General features: G+C 37.9%; 1 protein-coding gene across 1 annotated transcript in view; it reads left to right on the top strand.

The window, feature by feature from the left end:
* crtac1b (cartilage acidic protein 1b) overlaps nt 1-17,760 on the top strand; it is a 169,786-nt gene that overhangs the window by 2,722 nt on the left and 149,304 nt on the right. Inside the window, exon 2 of the mRNA XM_028795662.2 lies at nt 12,861-13,060. Coding sequence (XP_028651495.1) covers nt 12,861-13,060 — 200 coding nt within the window. The remainder of the gene's footprint in view (nt 1-12,860; nt 13,061-17,760) is intronic.

Here is a 17,760-nt window from a genome sequence, read left to right as displayed (position 1 = left end):
GAATGAGTGAGAACAAGGTCTGGCTTGGCTTCCCATCTAGAATTGGCCCCTTTCTTGTGCTTGATGGGTCTAAGAAAGGCTCCAACCCTTATTACCATTGTATTAGAAAGTATGGTTTGAAGAAAATTAAGTGAATAAATTTAGAGACAATGAAACATAAAACAGACAAAATTCCATGACATGATGGAATTTAATTCAGTTTTTGTTGGCATCTTACAGAAAGTCTTACTTATTAAGCCTCTACAGTTTTTGGCACTGTAGCTACCCATTAACATTCCTTTGTCCTTTTCCAGATATTATGTGCACACACAACGCTAGCAAAATTCACACATTTTATATTACCATAACTTAAATCAACACTCCTGACTGTTACCTGCTGCAGCTGGGAGAAGCTTAAGCCACCTTGACCTTGAACTGGATTAAACAGGTTTGATAATGAAGTAATTGAGTAATTAATAAATGAATCTACTGTGTGTCCTGCGGTGGGTTGGCACCCTGCCCAGGATTGGTTCCTGCCTTGTGCCCTGTGTTGGCTGGGATTGGCTCCAGCAGACCCCCGTGACCCTGTGTTCGGATTCAGCGGGTTGGAAAATGGATGGATGGATGGATCTACTGTGTATGCGATTCCAACTTGATACATATTTTTCATATCTCATAATATGGAATGACCTCCCATCCAGGGATTATTCCTTCCTTGGCCCAATGCAGGGACTGATATTGGCTGCAGGCAACTCTAAAAAAAAATAAATAGATGGTTACCTCATAAGAAACTTGTATCAAAGACTCAATAGTTGCTTAGTAATACAACAGCACATTTACCTTTTAATGATAACTTCACTTACCCAGCAGGTGGCACTGCTGCCCATGTGAAAATAATTATAATGAGCTGCTTAAAAGAAATGCCAAAGAAGAAAAATGTAGTATGGTCAAATAATTCACACATTCATCCTGACCAACTCTTGTGATCTGAGACCATGTAATGGACAAAGAAGTCTCAGAAAATAGATTGATGGGAGCGGTGTTATGTCTAGGATTCATAGCAGGTGAGACCCAGGCTGTCCTTCAAACATAATTAAAAATGTACATCTCCAACCATTCATTATTGAACCTGCTTAACTCCCTTCAGGGTCATGGACAATGCCTGAAATAAAGAACTTAAATGAAGCATGGAAATGTTTAATTAAAAAAACACATTGTGTTTAGTGCTCTGCATTACAGGTCCAAAAGACTGGGCTCAAATCACAGACTAATCACTGTCTGTGTGAAGTCTGTATGTTCTTCCAATGTCTGTGTAGGGGTTTCTATGTGTCATATTCCAGGTTAGGCTGGTGACTCTACACTGACCCTGCGAAGGTGTGGGTGTGAATGTGCCCAATGCTGCTTGGACAGGTTTCATTTTCTGTGGTCTTGAGACTGGAAGAGCTGGATTTGATGATGAATGGGTCTGAGTTTAGAGCAGAATGAAAGGGTCTGGTTGTTATACTATGTTCTACTTAATCTAAGACTTTAAACTGCACTGTAGGTCTTATGGGTATGGACAATTTCAGCAATACAATCATTTTTAACTAATTTCATGCCAACTAATAAATGTAAATGGAATCTAATTCATTCATTCATTTTCCACTGGTTATCCAGGACTGGGTCGTGGGGAAACAGTCTTAGTAGTGAGGTCTTTTCCCTAACCACACTTGCCAACTCATGCTGTGGGATACCAAGGTGTTCCCAGACCATCTGGAACATATGATCCGCTTAGCACACTCTGGGTCTTCCCCGAGGTCTCCTTCCTACTATTTGTGCCCGTAAAACCTCCACAAGGAAATGTCCAGGGTGCATCCATATCAGATGCCTGAACCACCTCAATTGGCTCCTCTTGATGTGGATGGTCAGCAGCTTTACTCCGAGCCTCTCTAGGATGTCTCTGCTTCTCACCCTATCTCTAACAGAGAGCACAGTCACCCTATGGAGAAAGCTTATTTCAGCGCTTATACTGGTTATCTTGGTCCTTTCTGTCATTACCCAAAGCTCATGACCGTAAGTGAGAGTAGGGATGTAGATTGACTGGTAAATTGAGATCTTTGCCCTTTGGTTCAGCTCCATCTTCACCACTATGGACTGGTATAGAAACTGCATAATTGAACTCACCAACCCAATCAGTCTGTCAATGTCACCTTCCTCTTTCCCCTCATTTGTGAGCAAGACTCCGAGATACTTAAACTCCACCACTTGAGGAGGTAACTCACCTATCACTCATAAAGGACAATCCACCTTTTTTCTACTGAGGACCGTTGCCTCAGATTTGGAGGTGCTGATCCTTACCCTTGCCACTTCAAACTCGGACACAAACTGTCCCAATGTGTGCTGGACTTCACAGCCCAATGAAGCCAACAGGACCACATTGTCTGCAAAAAGTAGTGGTGCAGTAGGATAGGAGACAAAGCACATCCCTGATGAAGTTCCACACTCACTGAAAACAGGGCTGATTTTTTTCCGAGTATGTGGACACAACTCTAACTGCCATTATACAGGAACAGAGTAGCCCTTATCAGGGACTTCAGAACCTCATACTCTCCCAGCACCACCTACAGAATCCCCAAAAGAACATGGTCATACGCCATCTCCAAGTCCTCAAAACACATGTAGACTGGTTGGGTGTACTTCCATGCTCCTTCCAGCATCCTCATGAGGGTAAAGAGCTGATTCACTGTTCCATGGCCTGGATGGAATCCAAATTGCTCCTCGTAAATCTAAGGTTCCATGACTGGTTGGAGTCTCCTTTCCAGTACCCTTGAGTAAACTTTCCAAAGGAGGCTGAGGAGTGTGATCTCCCAATAGTTGGGGCACATCCTCCATTCTCCCTTTTTAAAAATTGGGGCCACAACACTGAAAAGGTGTATCAGCCATGACAGCCCAACAATGTTTGGAGCCTTTACCATTTCTGGGCAATAAGTTATTTCTCTCAGTTTGTCAATGCTCCCCACATACAGTAGGTCCAGCTGTTCTATTTAAGCCCTGCTACACATGTGTGAATCGGTGTCAATGTAAATAGGCAGGTTCCGAAAATGATCAAGCCACTCCAATATAACTGTGGCACCAGGCCTGAAATTTGTTCTACTAATTTTTGTGCCTTTCATTTTCTGTTTCATTTTATCCTCTTGTACTGAAGACAAGGATAGCTGTCATGCTTTTTCACTATTGTAATGGTAATTTTTACTGAATGCTTGCATGGTTGGCATAAAAATTTGGCACTTCCGTAGCATTAGCTTTGAAACCAAATATAGGAAATTCAAACCATCAGAAAAGATTAAAAGTTACATTTACATTTATTTGCTTAGCATACAGTTTTATCCAAAGTGACTTACAAAAGAAGTCAAAGTAATCAAGTAACCATTAGTCTGAGAACAATTTAAGAACAAGTGCTACAGTACAAAGATACAAGGGTACAAAATAGATCACCACAAATGAAGAGCTCTGCACAAAAAGCAAGCTAGTTACACTTCCTTATTAACAAAAATCTAACAAAGCCAATATAAATTAAGCAGAAATTCAACAAGAAAACAGTCTTCAAATGCTTCTTTAAAACATTGAAGAAGTCAGAAGTTCGAAAGGAGGTGGGCTGTTTGTTCCATCTACTAATAGCTACATATGAAGAATCTGGATTGAGATTTAATGCCATGTGCAGGTGGTATCACCAAATGCTATTCATCAGCAGACCTGAGCAAGAAGGAGCAAAGGACCTCACATGTGTTTCCACAAACATAGGTGCTGACCCACTGACTATTCTGTAGGCAAGCATCAAGGATATGAATGCAAGATGTGCCGCTACAGGAAACCAGTGCAGTAATGTGAAAAGAGGAGTGACATGTGCCCATCTTGGCTGCTTGAACACCACATGTACTGCAGCATTTTAAAGCATATGCAGCTCCTTGGTGACACATATTGGTACTCCTCCCAGCAGAAAGTCCAGATGTGACAAGACCAAAAGTATGAACCAGGCGTTGTGCTACATATTCCATAAATAAAGCTTCTTATCCAAAATATGAAATTTTTTGTATGTTTCCAACCATGTCATATGGAGGTGGCAACATCATCCTAAAGGATTGAGAAATGCATTAAATGGAGTTTGAATGAGATGAGATAGATAGTGCAAGATAATCTGCTTCAGTCAATTAAAAGCTGAATTTTGAAAATGCAGACTTTGTTAGAATGATAACTACCAGTGAGTGGCTCAAGGGTACAAAGGTAAAAGTGATTGTGTTGAAATAATTGAAGCAAATACAATAGAAATTTTCCCACAGATGCAAAAGGTTGTTAATAGAGTGAAAGATTGCTTTACCAAATATTATCATCACCATTATGAATACTTAGTAAGTAATATGTTTCATTTTTTCAAAATTTTGTCTTATGTTTTGCTAATGTTTAACTAATTTTTCCTTTAAAAAGTAAAATTATCTTGGGGGAGGGAATTTCAGTAAAATATTATCTAAACAAAGAGACATATGAAACCCACTGATTAAGGGGTATAAATTCAAATCTGAACTCAATAATCTGCTGTTTTAAACTAGAGAGGAATTTTTGAAAAATGCTTGGGATTGGCTATACTGAGTAAATAATTCTCAAAGGTCCTCTTTTTGGGTTACATGTGAGTTAGTGATATGTTCCTTTATGAAGTATGTTGTTTGTTGTTAGAGGGATTTACTTTATTGTCACTCAAACCATACCTCAAGGAGTGCATAGCTGAAAGAAATTGCATTTCTCCAGGCTCAGTGTATGAACACAAACATAAAGACAAGTGTACGTTACTCAAAAACAGATAAACATAATAGACAGCATAAACAGACAGAAAATAGTTGTAAAGTGTTCAAATGACAAAAAACTTTACCATAATGCACAGACATAACAGTATTTTATGAGATTCCGAATATATATGTTGAAACAGTCTGTGTGTGAGTTCAGGAATTTAACAGTCCCCATAGGTCAACAAGTTGTTTATTGTTAGAGGGAGTTGAGTAGTCTGATGGCCTGTAGTCAAGGTGCTCTCTATAACACCTTTGTAGAATGTTGTGAGGATAGGTTTACTCTCCTCTTCGGTTGCAGAAAGTGAAGGAGCTGCTGTGCCTCCTTGACTAGGAAGGTGGTGTTTGTAGTCCATATCAGGTCATCCGTGATGTGCATCGCCAGGAACTTGGTGCTTCTTCCTGACTCCCCAGCTTTATCATGGATTATAAGTGGAGTACTGTATGTGCCATGTGTTTTCTCCTGAAGTCAACAATGATCTCCTTCGACTTGTTGACCTTCAGTGACAGGTTGTTGTTGTCACACAAGACAACAAGTTTGTTCACTTCCTCTCTGTAGGCTGAGTCATCATTATTGCTGATGAAGCCCACCACCATTGTGTCATCCTCCAATTTGCAAATTATGATTCGAGTTATTCCTGGCACAACAGTTGTGAGTCATTAAATTGAACAACGGAAGGGTCAGAACACAGCCCTGGTGGACCCCAGTGTTCATGGCGATGATCTCAGAGACGTTTTCTACCATACATCCTGCCTGTGGTCTGTCTGAAGAGAAAGTCCATAATCCAGTTGTGTAATAGGGTGTTAACAGTGATTCTAGTGCAGTGATTCTTAACCTTTTTGAGTCACGGACCCCTTTAAGAATCTGATGAAAGCTATGGACCCCCTTCTCAGAAATATTCACATAAACACAACTTTGCATGCAATAAATACAATGAACTTTTATTTATCGAGATTTGATTCTCATACATATATAACATACACAAAGTACTGTATTATTAAACTTTAAATTAAACAATCTGAAAAAAACACTAATTTTTTATGCAAAAAGTAATGGCCACTCATAATTATGAAATACAATCCTCTTCGGCAAATTAAAATAGATCTACTACTACTACATTTTCTACTACCATTACTACTACTACTACATCTACTCTAAATCAACAGTACTGGGCTGTATAGTGAATATAAATGTTAACTTTTATCTGACCCTCACAGACCCCTGAAACCAATCCATGGATCCCCTAGGTTTCCATGGAACTTAGGTTAAAAACCCCTGGCTTAGTGGGTCAAGTGTTCTTACAAAATCCTGGGAGTAAACTGTTTTAAAAGTAGAGTTAAAGTCAATAAAGAGCAGCTGAACATATTATTCTCCAGATGGGCCTTGGTCAGATGTGGCATCATCGGCAGAGCGGTTAGGGTAGTATCCAAACTGAAGTGCATAGAACATTGCAGGAAGTTTAAATGTTATATGGTTCTTGACCAGCCTTTGAAAGTACTCCATCATGATGGTGGTGAGTGCTATAGGGCAATAGTCATTGAGCGTTGATACTGGTGATTTCTTTGGCAATGGTATAATAGTAGTGGCTTTTAATGGAGGTATGATGGCTTGCCTCAGGGAGGTATTATAAATGCCCTGTGCATCAGTTGGTCAGCACATTCCCTAAGTACACACCCTGGTATTTTGTCTTAACCTTCAGATTTCCATGGGTTGATACTTCGCAGTGTGCTCCGAACATCAGCTGGGCCAAGACAGAGTGCTTCATTGTCCAGGGTAGAAGGTGCTTTCATTGTGGTTGTGCTGTTTTATTCTTCAAATTAGCTGAAGTAAGTGCTAAGTGTATTAAGGAAATCAAAATCATCATCACGGAGTGCTGGAGGAGACCTGTAATCTGTGATCGACTATATGTCTTGCCACAAGCACCTTGGGTCTTTTGAATTAGTGAAGTGACCCTGGATTTTGGATTTTCTATCTATAAGCACACACTGTTGCTCTCACACTCTGTTTCAGGTTGGATCATGCAAAACAAAGAGCTTTTTTGTCCCCCCCAGACTTGAATGCAGCATTTTGTGGTCTCAGAAGCTCATGCACTCCTCTGTTGAGTCAGGGTTTTTGGTTGGCACTTGTGGAGGTATTCTTGATGATGGTCACACCTTCCACACACTTGGATGTGGATCCTGTCACAGACTCAGCATACTCTCCCCGATTGATATGTTGGTTGACAGTAGCAGCCTCTCTGAACACATTACAGTCTGTGTATTCAAACCAGTCCTGGAGTGCTGAAACTGCTCCCTCTGCCCAAATCCTTATCTGCGTCACATGTGGCTTTCTTCTAGTTAGCAGTGGCCTATATGCTGGAATAAGCATAACAGAGAGATGGCCTGAATTTCCAAGGTGGGGGAATGTGATCAGTGGCAGAAGTTATGAGATTTGTACATTTTTGATATTCAGTTATTATAAAAGAGAAAGGTATTAAAGTGACACCAAAATGATGATAAAACAAATGATGGAGTGTGCTGAGGTTGTTACATACCCAAACCTCTTTAGAAACTGCGCCAGGTATTGTGCCTCATTCATACTTCCCATCAGGATGTGATATATTGTAAATTGTACAATGTAGCTTGTTTCAGTTTTTGCAGTATACCTCTTCGTCTTTCAATCTTGATGGGTTCTTTGTATTTACTGAACTTTTCTTTTTGAATTTTAAATTGGTTTTAGTATATACTGTATTAGGAGTGGTGGTGTTTGGTATTATTCATATTCAAAGTTTTATTTTTGCTATCTATGAAAAGAATATTTTAACTACCGGTAAATGGTGTTTCCCCAAGACAGCACTTTAGCAACACATTCTGAACACAATGGTGTGGAAACATGACACAGTATGCTGATTCAGTTAAATCAAAATCTATTTTCTTTTTTCCAAAACCATTCAAAAATGATTTAAAAAAAAATCAGAAAAGTTACAATGCCTTAAAATGCATTAGTTGACAGAAGTGAACCTCAGCTTTGGTGAAGACATCAGTAATGCATGTTTACACAGAAGCAAGCATAAAGGGCAGTGTTCCTTTATATTTCTTTTATTTGTTTATAGTCTTCACCTCTTCCTTTTAAGAATTGAGCGTTGGGAGGTGGGACAACTAATTACTGCGGCTAATTATGGCAGTCACCTGAGGCCTATAAAGAAGTAGTGCAGCCTCAGCTCTTTACTGAGGCATTGTGTGTGAATATTCGACCTTGTCAGTAATATTTTTAATTGTCATCCTTTGCTGGTGGTATTGTTGTGTAAAGTTTAGTTCCTCTAGTTTCTGAATTATGGCTTTTAACTTTGGTCTTGATTATTTTTTAATAGAGTTTACTTATATGGGTAATTGGTTATTCCAAAATATTTATCAACTTGTTGAGGTTTAAGAGCATTTTATCTGTTGTTTTGTACTAACTAATCGGAGTTTTGTTCATTTTGTTTAGTTTAAGTTCCTGCTTTCTTTGCAGTCTTTCCTTATAGTTTTCTCTGTTCATTAGATTTAATTTAGTTTTCATGTTTAATTAGTTTCTGATTGTTTATTTTGTAGTTGCATTACTTTTCTTTCTAGATATTGTTTCTGTTAATAAAATTGCTAATCAATTTAAATCCTTGCCACTTTGTGAATTGGTTATTTTGATCTTTATGGGCAGCCCAAAGAAGTCAAATCCTGGCTCAAGGCTTCAGGCTCTACAACGGAGCAATGGCATTCTGAGGCAGGACTTTCCAGGGCATTGAAAGTGTACCTCTTCTCAAACTAGCAGTCCTGTCTCAGATGTGTTTCCATCTGGAGTAAAAAACATCAAGAGGAGTTAGAGGTACTAAGAATGGTACTGAACAATTGGTCTTTAAAAGGCTAAATACCGATTCATTGATGGGTACAGCTGTGTTGAAGAAATGGTTTATCATCTTCTAATAATATCTACAGAAACGTCTATAAATTTTTGCATTTGCAGTTCTATTTATCTATCATGCACCATAATTTGTAAGTATGTGACCCTTTTTATGCCAAAAAATGGTTTTGGATTTTAAAATGTACTGTATTGTAGGTGTGCTGCCGAAGTGCATGAGAAATTCACAATATTATCTAGACACACTGCATTATAGGCTATATTCTGCCCAACAGCTGCTGTGTAAACCTAAGGGTAGGACATGGAATTGCCAATATCCACTAATTTGTCAATAACCTTTTGTCATGTCTATAGTTGCTAGGTATTGTGTTTCTCAATTATGTTGAGGAACACCAACCTTTCACACAGGGTAGACATTGAGTTTTAAGACCTTGTTTGAGCTTCATAAAGTCATTACAAAATCATCAGGAGCTATCAAGTTTGAGTACTTAAATGATCTATGGGCTAGCCTCCAATGACTCCTAGGCACAACATATTCTTTACTTATTTTTCCACGTCAGCTTTTATCTTGAAGAGGTGTTTCTTTTGAAACATGTATTCAGGTTTTGTATTCCGTAAATCACCAAAAGTTTTCCAAAACTTCTAGTAATTGGCTCTTCATCTTAGATGATACCCTGGGGTGAAGTTAGCTTAAAGTCATTAGAGACTGTGACTATGAAGGATGCTCACATTTCACTGCATCATCTCACACATGCCAACAGCAAGGTAGATTTATGTGATAGATTGGATACTTTTTCATTTTAACAGGTTGTAACAAAGTGTAGTCTATCAAACCTTTTCTCTTTTCACTCTATACGGTTCCTGCCATTGTGCCAAAAACTTACAGTGAGAGGTTGGAAGAGATTTCAAGCTTGGTAATACTGTGCAGCTTCTAAGAGTTTCTCCAATTTTTTGAAGTGCGCTTTTTGAATATTAAGTTCTTAAAACTTGCTTTAATATTTGGTTGAAACTTTCAAGTATGTTATGCTATGTGGATGATCACAAATTTCTTAAGAAGATATATTTCTACAATTTTAGTGAACCTATTCAATATATTTGACATAAACATTTTTGACTGTGCTTATGATTTTTGGATTGTAGATGAACTCCACTAATATCATTTTTTTGGACAAAATCCACGTGTATGCATGTAATCCAATTCTTAATTCACTAATTTATTTGTTGCAGAGAGACAATATTGGTCATATCACTTTCAGCATTCCATAAAGAATTATTAGTTTTTTTTGCCCCATTAAAACATGGAACACAGGTACACAGTTCCCCAGAAAACCCAAAAAATACATATCCTGTGCTGTTCTGCGTCTTCCATAGCTCATGACCTTATATTGGGAAGCTGGGTGATTTGTGTGGTTTGGGGGCATCACCGGGCTTTGTTTTCAGACTCCACAATGTAGTTTCTTCTCTAGGCCTTGACTCAACTGATTTTCTTTTCCATGACTCTGCAGATGTTATGTTTGGGACAGACTCCTGTGAAACTGGGGTAAGGTGAGGCAGGTCTTGGTCCTCCAACTTGATACTTTTTGTTGTTCCACAGAATGGTGTTAAAAAGAGTCTGGGCAAAGTGGCTTATGACCATCGTCAGTTCTGAAAGGTTCCCACCACTTTGTCTGTGAATCTGCCCATATCACCTTTGATGTGTGGAGAGCTGGAATTGGAGTTGATAGAGCTGTACCATACCAGCATGTAAGGTGCCGTTCACTGTAGATACTTAGACTTCTACTTCGTCAGTTGTCCTACCTGTTATGAAAAATGAGGTGAAAACATAGTGACTGTCAAAGATTTGAGAAGACAGTTATCTCTCTTTATTGCATAGCATGATGAGGAATAGTCCTGCCGTGGGTTGGCACCCTACCCGGGATTGGTTCCTGCCTTGTGCCCTGTGTTGGCTGGGATTGGCTCCAGCAGACCCCCGTGACCCTGTGTTCGGATTCAGGGGTTGGAAAATCGATGGATGGATGATGAGGAATAACATGATGTAAGGCACTTTAATGACCATGTCGCTCTTTAATTGACCTTCTATTGATAGAATGTAGCCATTTCAACAAACTGTGCTGGTCCACAGGCTCCTCTTTTTAGTTCTTTGTGTCTCTCTATCTCTCCCTCAGTCCTATTGTTTCCTGGGTCATTTGAGACATTGATCGAATCTATGGGAGATCTTTTTGTTAGTTTTATGTGATGGCTGTGGTTAGTCTGCTCCTTCACTGAGAGAACAAACATAGTAGTTAGACACCTTTTTTGTCACTTTTAAATGTTTCCTTCTATCAAAGCTTTGATGAATATGCATGTGACAATATGCACTATTCACATTGTCCATGTTGTGGCAATATTAAGAAAAGGCTTACTAAATATTAACATTAGGCTTGCTAACCATACTGGAGGTTTTCTCGTGCTTTTTTCAAGAAGGTTTTGAGATTTAGGAGTGTAACTGAAGATCAGAAAGATGATTTATGGTTTCTGTTAAAATATGACAGCACCAAAGAGTGATGATGCATTACATGTTGTTTGAAAATGCAAGAAGAATTTAATTGTATTGTATACATATAAAAGTACTACTATGACCAATTTTTTGGTTATTGTTTAGAAATCACTGTAAAACAGGCAGTGTTTCAGAATGCAGTAAAAGAGAAACCATTAAAATGAAGAAGAGCTCCAAAAATGGGTAATCTACAGGAAAGGCATGCTGTGAAATAAAATTGTAAAGAGAAGTCAAAGTCAACAAGAATGTCAAAATAATGTTTGAAAACTGGCCCAAAATTTAGATTAGATAAAGAACATGGTTTCACTGTTAATTCAATATGGAACCGAGATCAGATCACTGTATGGAAGAAACAGAAATAAAATGAGAAGAGGAGAGACAATCTCCAGTGAAACTGAACAACAGAAATTAAATCAGGCATGGGATTTCACCCATCTGCAAAGGCTGGATAGAAATTAGTTCAGCTTTAAGTGACATTAGAAAATCTGACCAACAAAGAGGCTTAGCCTTAATTCAAGAACTTTATATAAATGAGTAGCCATCACCTGCGGCTCCACCCGCGTAGTAGTGAAACGGGACTGTGAGGAGGGCCCTGCCCGGCTCCCCACTCCTGATGTCACCCTTGCCCCTCTCCTCGGCCCTCTCCTCGGTGTGAATATATTGCTCCTGCAAGCAAACTATGATTCTTAGCGCGATGAGAAAAGTCACAAAATCAACTTGAATGTTCAAGCAAATTATAGAAAAAAACCCGATCTAAATCCATTAAGTAGTTCTCTTGCTAGCTAAGCTGAGGTAAGGACAGTCCGAGGCTGGCGCGTGAGTGAGAAGGGCACCTCCCACATCCCCGCGGCCCACTGTGTGTTTCTCGGATTTGTGGAAATAAATTGGTACTGCAAGCGAACTATGATACTTAGCGCGATGACAGAAGTTGTAAAATCAATTACAGAAAAAAACCCAATCAATATTCGTTAAGTTTTTCTCTTGTGAAGGCGGGCAGACATACAGACAGACGTTGGATTTTATATATATAGAGATATCAGGAAATGCACATGAACTGAAAGGGGACTAGGAAGTCTTTTGGCTTTGGAAGACCTGAAAGTTTATTTTCTCCAGTATCTTGCTGGCCTGAGTTATTGATTTCCTCTCCTTCCGGGCCATCTGTTGTTGTTGTCACTTCAAGTAACATATTGAATCTGAAGCGTGACAGTATTTTGGGACTGAAATTTGACAATGCTAGAAATGAAGGAAAAATTGGCTATTAAAAATACAGTGAATGTGATAAGGTTTAAATAAAAAAGGTCAGGGTTAGAAATGTAATTAAGGAAACAGACACCAACTAGCTGGTGATTTCCCTGGAAGATAAAAGGGGGCAATAAATAAAATGAGGCAGTGTGGTGAAGTGGTTAAGGCTTTAGACTTCAAACCCTGCAGTTGTGGGTTCAAATCCTACTACTGACACTTTGACAATCAGCAAGTCACTTGACCTGCCTGTGCTCCAATTGGAGAATCAAAAGAATGTGACCAATTGTATCATACATGTTGTAAATTACCTTGGATAAAGGTGTCAGCCAGATAAGCAAATGTGAAAATATCTTGCTGTGAAGCATGTGTAATTTTGAGGTATTTTATAAACTTGACATTCCTTGTAAATATTTTGTAGATGGAGATGCCCCCCTGCCTCTGGTTTCTACTTTTAGCCCTCATCCAGCTATCAAAATCTCAGCGGTCAGAGCCTATATTCAGTTCAGTGACCAAAACAGTTTTGCCACCTGATTATGAGAACAACCCCACTCAGCTGAATTATGGGATTGCCGTGACTGATGTTGATGGAGGGGGTGACCTAGAAGTGCTAGTAGCTGGGTAAGTATCTTGTCCCTTTTTTTAAGTTTAATTCAAAAATCTTTTATTTAATTGTTCTGCATCATTTTCACTCTGAACTTTTCATAATTCTGAATTTTTAATTGTACAGCAGCTGTCTATGTGTTTTCATAACAGAAATGTGAATGTAAGCAAGTAAGTGAATGGCATGTGGAGAATAACGGAAATCTTGTGTTTTATTTACTAGTGCTTTATCTATTATCCTGATCACAATCAGTTTCTGTCTCACAAATGGTTGGAATAATCAATGTTCCATTAAACTGCCAGTTTGCAAAGACTTCAAAGAAGATTAGAAATGACTGAATGATGTGCTTTACATTTTCGAATATCTAAATCAAAAAAGTAAGATTGTAGAGAAGAGAAGCTAGTTGCCTAAATGAGAGATAGAAAGCTCTTGCTAGTTGTATTCAGTTACTGTATAAAATAAAAACTAAAAAAAAAAAATAAAACCTTCCTGTTTGATGTGAACAACTTTTCCAAAACATACATCCATCCATCCATTTTCCAACCCGCTGAATCCAAACACAGGGTCACGGGGGTCTGCTGGAGCCAATCCCAGCCAACACAGGGCACAAGGCAGGAAACAATCCTGGGCAGGGTGACAACCCACCGCAGGACACACACAAACACACCCACACACCAAGCACACACTAGGGCCAATTTAGAATCGCCAATCCACCTAACCTGCATGTCTTTGGACTGTGGGAGGAAACCGGAGCGCCCGGAGGAAACCCACGCAGACACGGGGAGAACATGCAAACTCCACGCAGGGAGGACCCGGGAAGCGAACCCAGGTCCCCAGATCTCCCAACTGCGAGGCAGCAGCGCTACCCACTGCGCCACCGTGCCGCCCCCCAAAACATACAGTAACTCCAAATTTAAGGATAGAGTAACTGTTACCCGAATTTATAGAATTTGTAATATTCATCACTTACGTCATTTTGCTATAGAAAAACACCTGAGCCAGAAATGGGATCTGGTGATCCTGTTATATTTAGAGCAAGCCAAACCTACTAAATGTGTTTCACATTTTTACAGAGAAAGGGCAGATCTTTAAATGTTTTTGTGCCAATCTAACAACAAATCAACAGAGCCCAGGGACATCTCTCAAAACTGTATTTGGACACACAGAACGTCCTTACTACTTGTAGTTCTGTCATGGCAATGGACTGGTTCCCTGCTCAGGGTGGTTTCCTGCTTTATAACTGGTTAGGCTCTGATACCCTCAGAACTGGTTTAATAATGGATTGGTGGGTAAACTTATAGTATATATCAATGGAAGTTACACACACAAAACATTTTGGATTTTAGAGCAAGAAAGCAGTGCTTGTTTTGCATCCAAATAAAGAAATCAGTTGTAAAACGTAATAACATAAATAATTTAACAAATGAGAGAAGACAATTCAGTCAATCAGACATATTTGGGTATCTAATAGATAAGCTGTTCCAGATACTGTACCTTTTAAAAGCTGTCAAGATTTTTGTTTCAATTTCAGTATGTGACTTGGGTTATTTATCCCAAATTCCCATAACCTTTTGAGTGAAGTATTGCTTTCTGAACTATGAACTAAGGCATTTCTACTTAATTTCCACCCTGCCCTTGAGTACCCAATTTATTTTTAAGTGATAGAATTCTAATTGTTATTGTCAAGACCTGGCTTACATCCCCTCTTACCTTATTTAATCTCTGTTCAGAATTTAAAACATTTATATTCCATCAACATATCAGAATAGCACATGATTTTTGGTCCAGGGATAGTCTTGGCAGCACTGCATTTTTGAAAAGAACAATTTTTATTGCGTGTTAAAAAACACATTCCAACCAAAAAAGACAATCTGCTTAACCACCACCCGACTCAGGGAGCCATATGACGAGAGATCCCTACGTGAAGCAGGTCTTCATATAGACTGAAACAGCAAATAAATGTCCAGCACAGGTCTGACAGGTTTACTTTAGAATTACATTAATGAGTTCTTGTTCCAGTTTGAGATAATACAGAATTAACTTTTCCAAAGAGTAATGGAAGGTAGATTGGATTCTTACAGTTATATAAGTCTTTGTGCAGGTAGTGTGGTATAGGCTTTCACAATATTCTTTTTTTCCTAGTACTCTTTTATGCCACTTATAAAACTCAAAAAATGCCTTTAAAGCTTTAGGAGTGAGTTTAAATTCAAGATTCTCCTAAAGATACAAAACCAAAATGGTTTGAGTGTAGAACATTACCAAGTGATAAGGGCACTTAATGACTTCATTTACAGGTTTGGTGTTGACCTGGGTAAAGTTTAGACAAGATAAATATGAATGATGATCAATTTTTAGTTTTAGTTATGGTGTTCTTGGTACATATTGAGTTACTGCATTTTTTTATTTTTTAAAGATTTAATAAATTCCATTTCTTTTCCAAAATTTTAATGAAAAGATTCATTTTACATCATTCATTTAAATGATCAAAGGGTAAGCTCTTTAAGTTTTTTTTGTTTTTTTAATATACTCTGGAGGTGCTGACTGAATGTTCATCCTAACTGGTGAGTACCACCTCAGGGATAAATATTGGTGAAAGATGAGGGGAGTTGGATCGATTGCTTCTGATGAAGTTTTAAAATTGCACAAAGAAGATGACGTGGGTATGTGGAAGATTACATTTAGAGCTTAACAGTTCAGAACACACACACATACATTATACAGGATAAAGAAGGCTAAAATTTCCTTTCCATGGCTAACCAAGCAGGTGTTGTTTTTGTGGTTTTTTGCTAATTTTAAATTTTTTATTTTTTTGTTTATATTGCAGCTAGTAATAGAACTGTATTGTAGTAATATACAGCTTTCTTCTTTATATCTTTGTAAAGTCACATTTCCATTAAGGGGGCATTTTTAATTTGGGATGAATGAGATTACAATTCCATCTAACTTCTTAAAAAATGATTTATTAATATACAGTATATAGGGATATTCTGAAAAAGAGCTTTGGCAGGATACCGGTATTCATTTTGACAATATTAATTCCCCTAAATTAAGGTGGTAGTTTTTACTTTCATTGAATGACTTATATATGTACAAGTTACCTGTTACCACTGAGTACATTTGTCCAAAAAGGAGATTAAACAATCATGGTATTAAATTAGCTTAGGGGTAAAGGTTTGAGATGTTTATCAGAGGTATCGTATTAAAAACTAAACAAAAATAAACTAAAATATAATGTGCAAGATTCAAAACAACCTGTCAATAACTACATAGGGACAAGAACAAAAATGATAATCAAATACGTGTAATGGAAAGTTTGAAAACCTGAACATCTTAATGTTTTTGTTTTGAAAATCTGCAAGCAAGAATCCTTCTTTTTTTTCAGTTCAGATGAGAGACACATTTAACACCAAACTTATATTAGATGACAAAAACAAATTGAAGTGTGCAAAACAAAACTTAGACAGCAGTAGCTGTGAGTACCAACCAGTGCAAAAGCTCAATCCAGAAGTTAAGGCATGTAAGAAATTAATCATATAATTTAAAGAAATATCAAACATAAAGTGAATAAGGAACATAAAGAATGCAACATTACCTTAGACATGCCTTGGGTTCAATAGTGTCACTATCTTTACCAATTTAAAGTTATATTAGTGTATAATTGATATCTTTCCTTGTTACGTTTTCCTAAGATTATTTTCAATGTTTATGCTTATTAAGTTTGTTTTGTATTGTCCTTTTTATAATTCTTTATGAATTTACATTTTATGCTAAGGATGTGGTTACCATTTCTCACATTTCCATCTTATTTAAGGATGAGTGGCTGTGTTAGTTAGTTTAAAAATAAAGGAGAGCATAATGCTTAAATCATTCAGGTTTCTCAATTCTGCCCCACAACTACAATTCTTATTTTGTCCAATTTAGAAATTTTGACTTATCAATTGACATTCGTCCATTAGAAGTCTGCGATTTCTGACTAGTACTATTTGCAAACCTCTTCTACTCAACTGTTTCTGCCAGAATCCTCCTCTGCTGTGGAAAGTCCAAGTTGCTGGACACTTATTGCACACCTTAGCATGACTCAGTGTTATCCACCATAATAAGAGGATTAGTGTCTGTGTGTCTGTACAGTTGCTATGTCTCTCTCATTCCAACAGATGGCACATCACAAGCGTTAACACTGCTTTTACATATCCCATGCCAAATGGCATATAACAGAGACATATAAATTGCATGGTGCACTGCAAATGTTAACGCTGAGGTCTGTGTTGATTACTTAGATTTCAACCTGTCTAAGACAGACAGCACAGCTAATTCTTATTTTAATTACTTACTTATTTGACTTACTCCTTTATGCAAGGCAACTTACAATATCTGAGATATAATTGATTAAATTTCTTTTGTTTTTACAGTTATGGTACAGGCAGGTGAAGTGACTTGCTCAAGGTTAAAAATGATAAAATGAGAATGAAATACGTGTATATTGTGTATTCATATGAAAACACATTTTGTTAAAGTCATTTTTGCCAGCATCCATTCATAATTGTGGAATTGATGTACACAAGAATTTGCTTCCTTCTCTCTTCACAGTAGATATCACCAGAGCCAATGTATTGACAGTATGTGGTAACTCGGTAACTTCACATGGAGTGAAGACTCACAAAGAGCTTCAACAGACTAAACTCTAATGGCAAAATAGCAGCTGGAACACAAATCTGCA

The sequence above is a fragment of the Erpetoichthys calabaricus genome, chromosome 2, assembly GCF_900747795.2.
Source record: "Erpetoichthys calabaricus chromosome 2, fErpCal1.3, whole genome shotgun sequence".
In the NCBI taxonomy this organism is placed as follows: Eukaryota; Metazoa; Chordata; class Cladistia; order Polypteriformes; family Polypteridae; genus Erpetoichthys; species Erpetoichthys calabaricus.
This window is presented reverse-complemented; position numbering and strand designations above follow the sequence as displayed.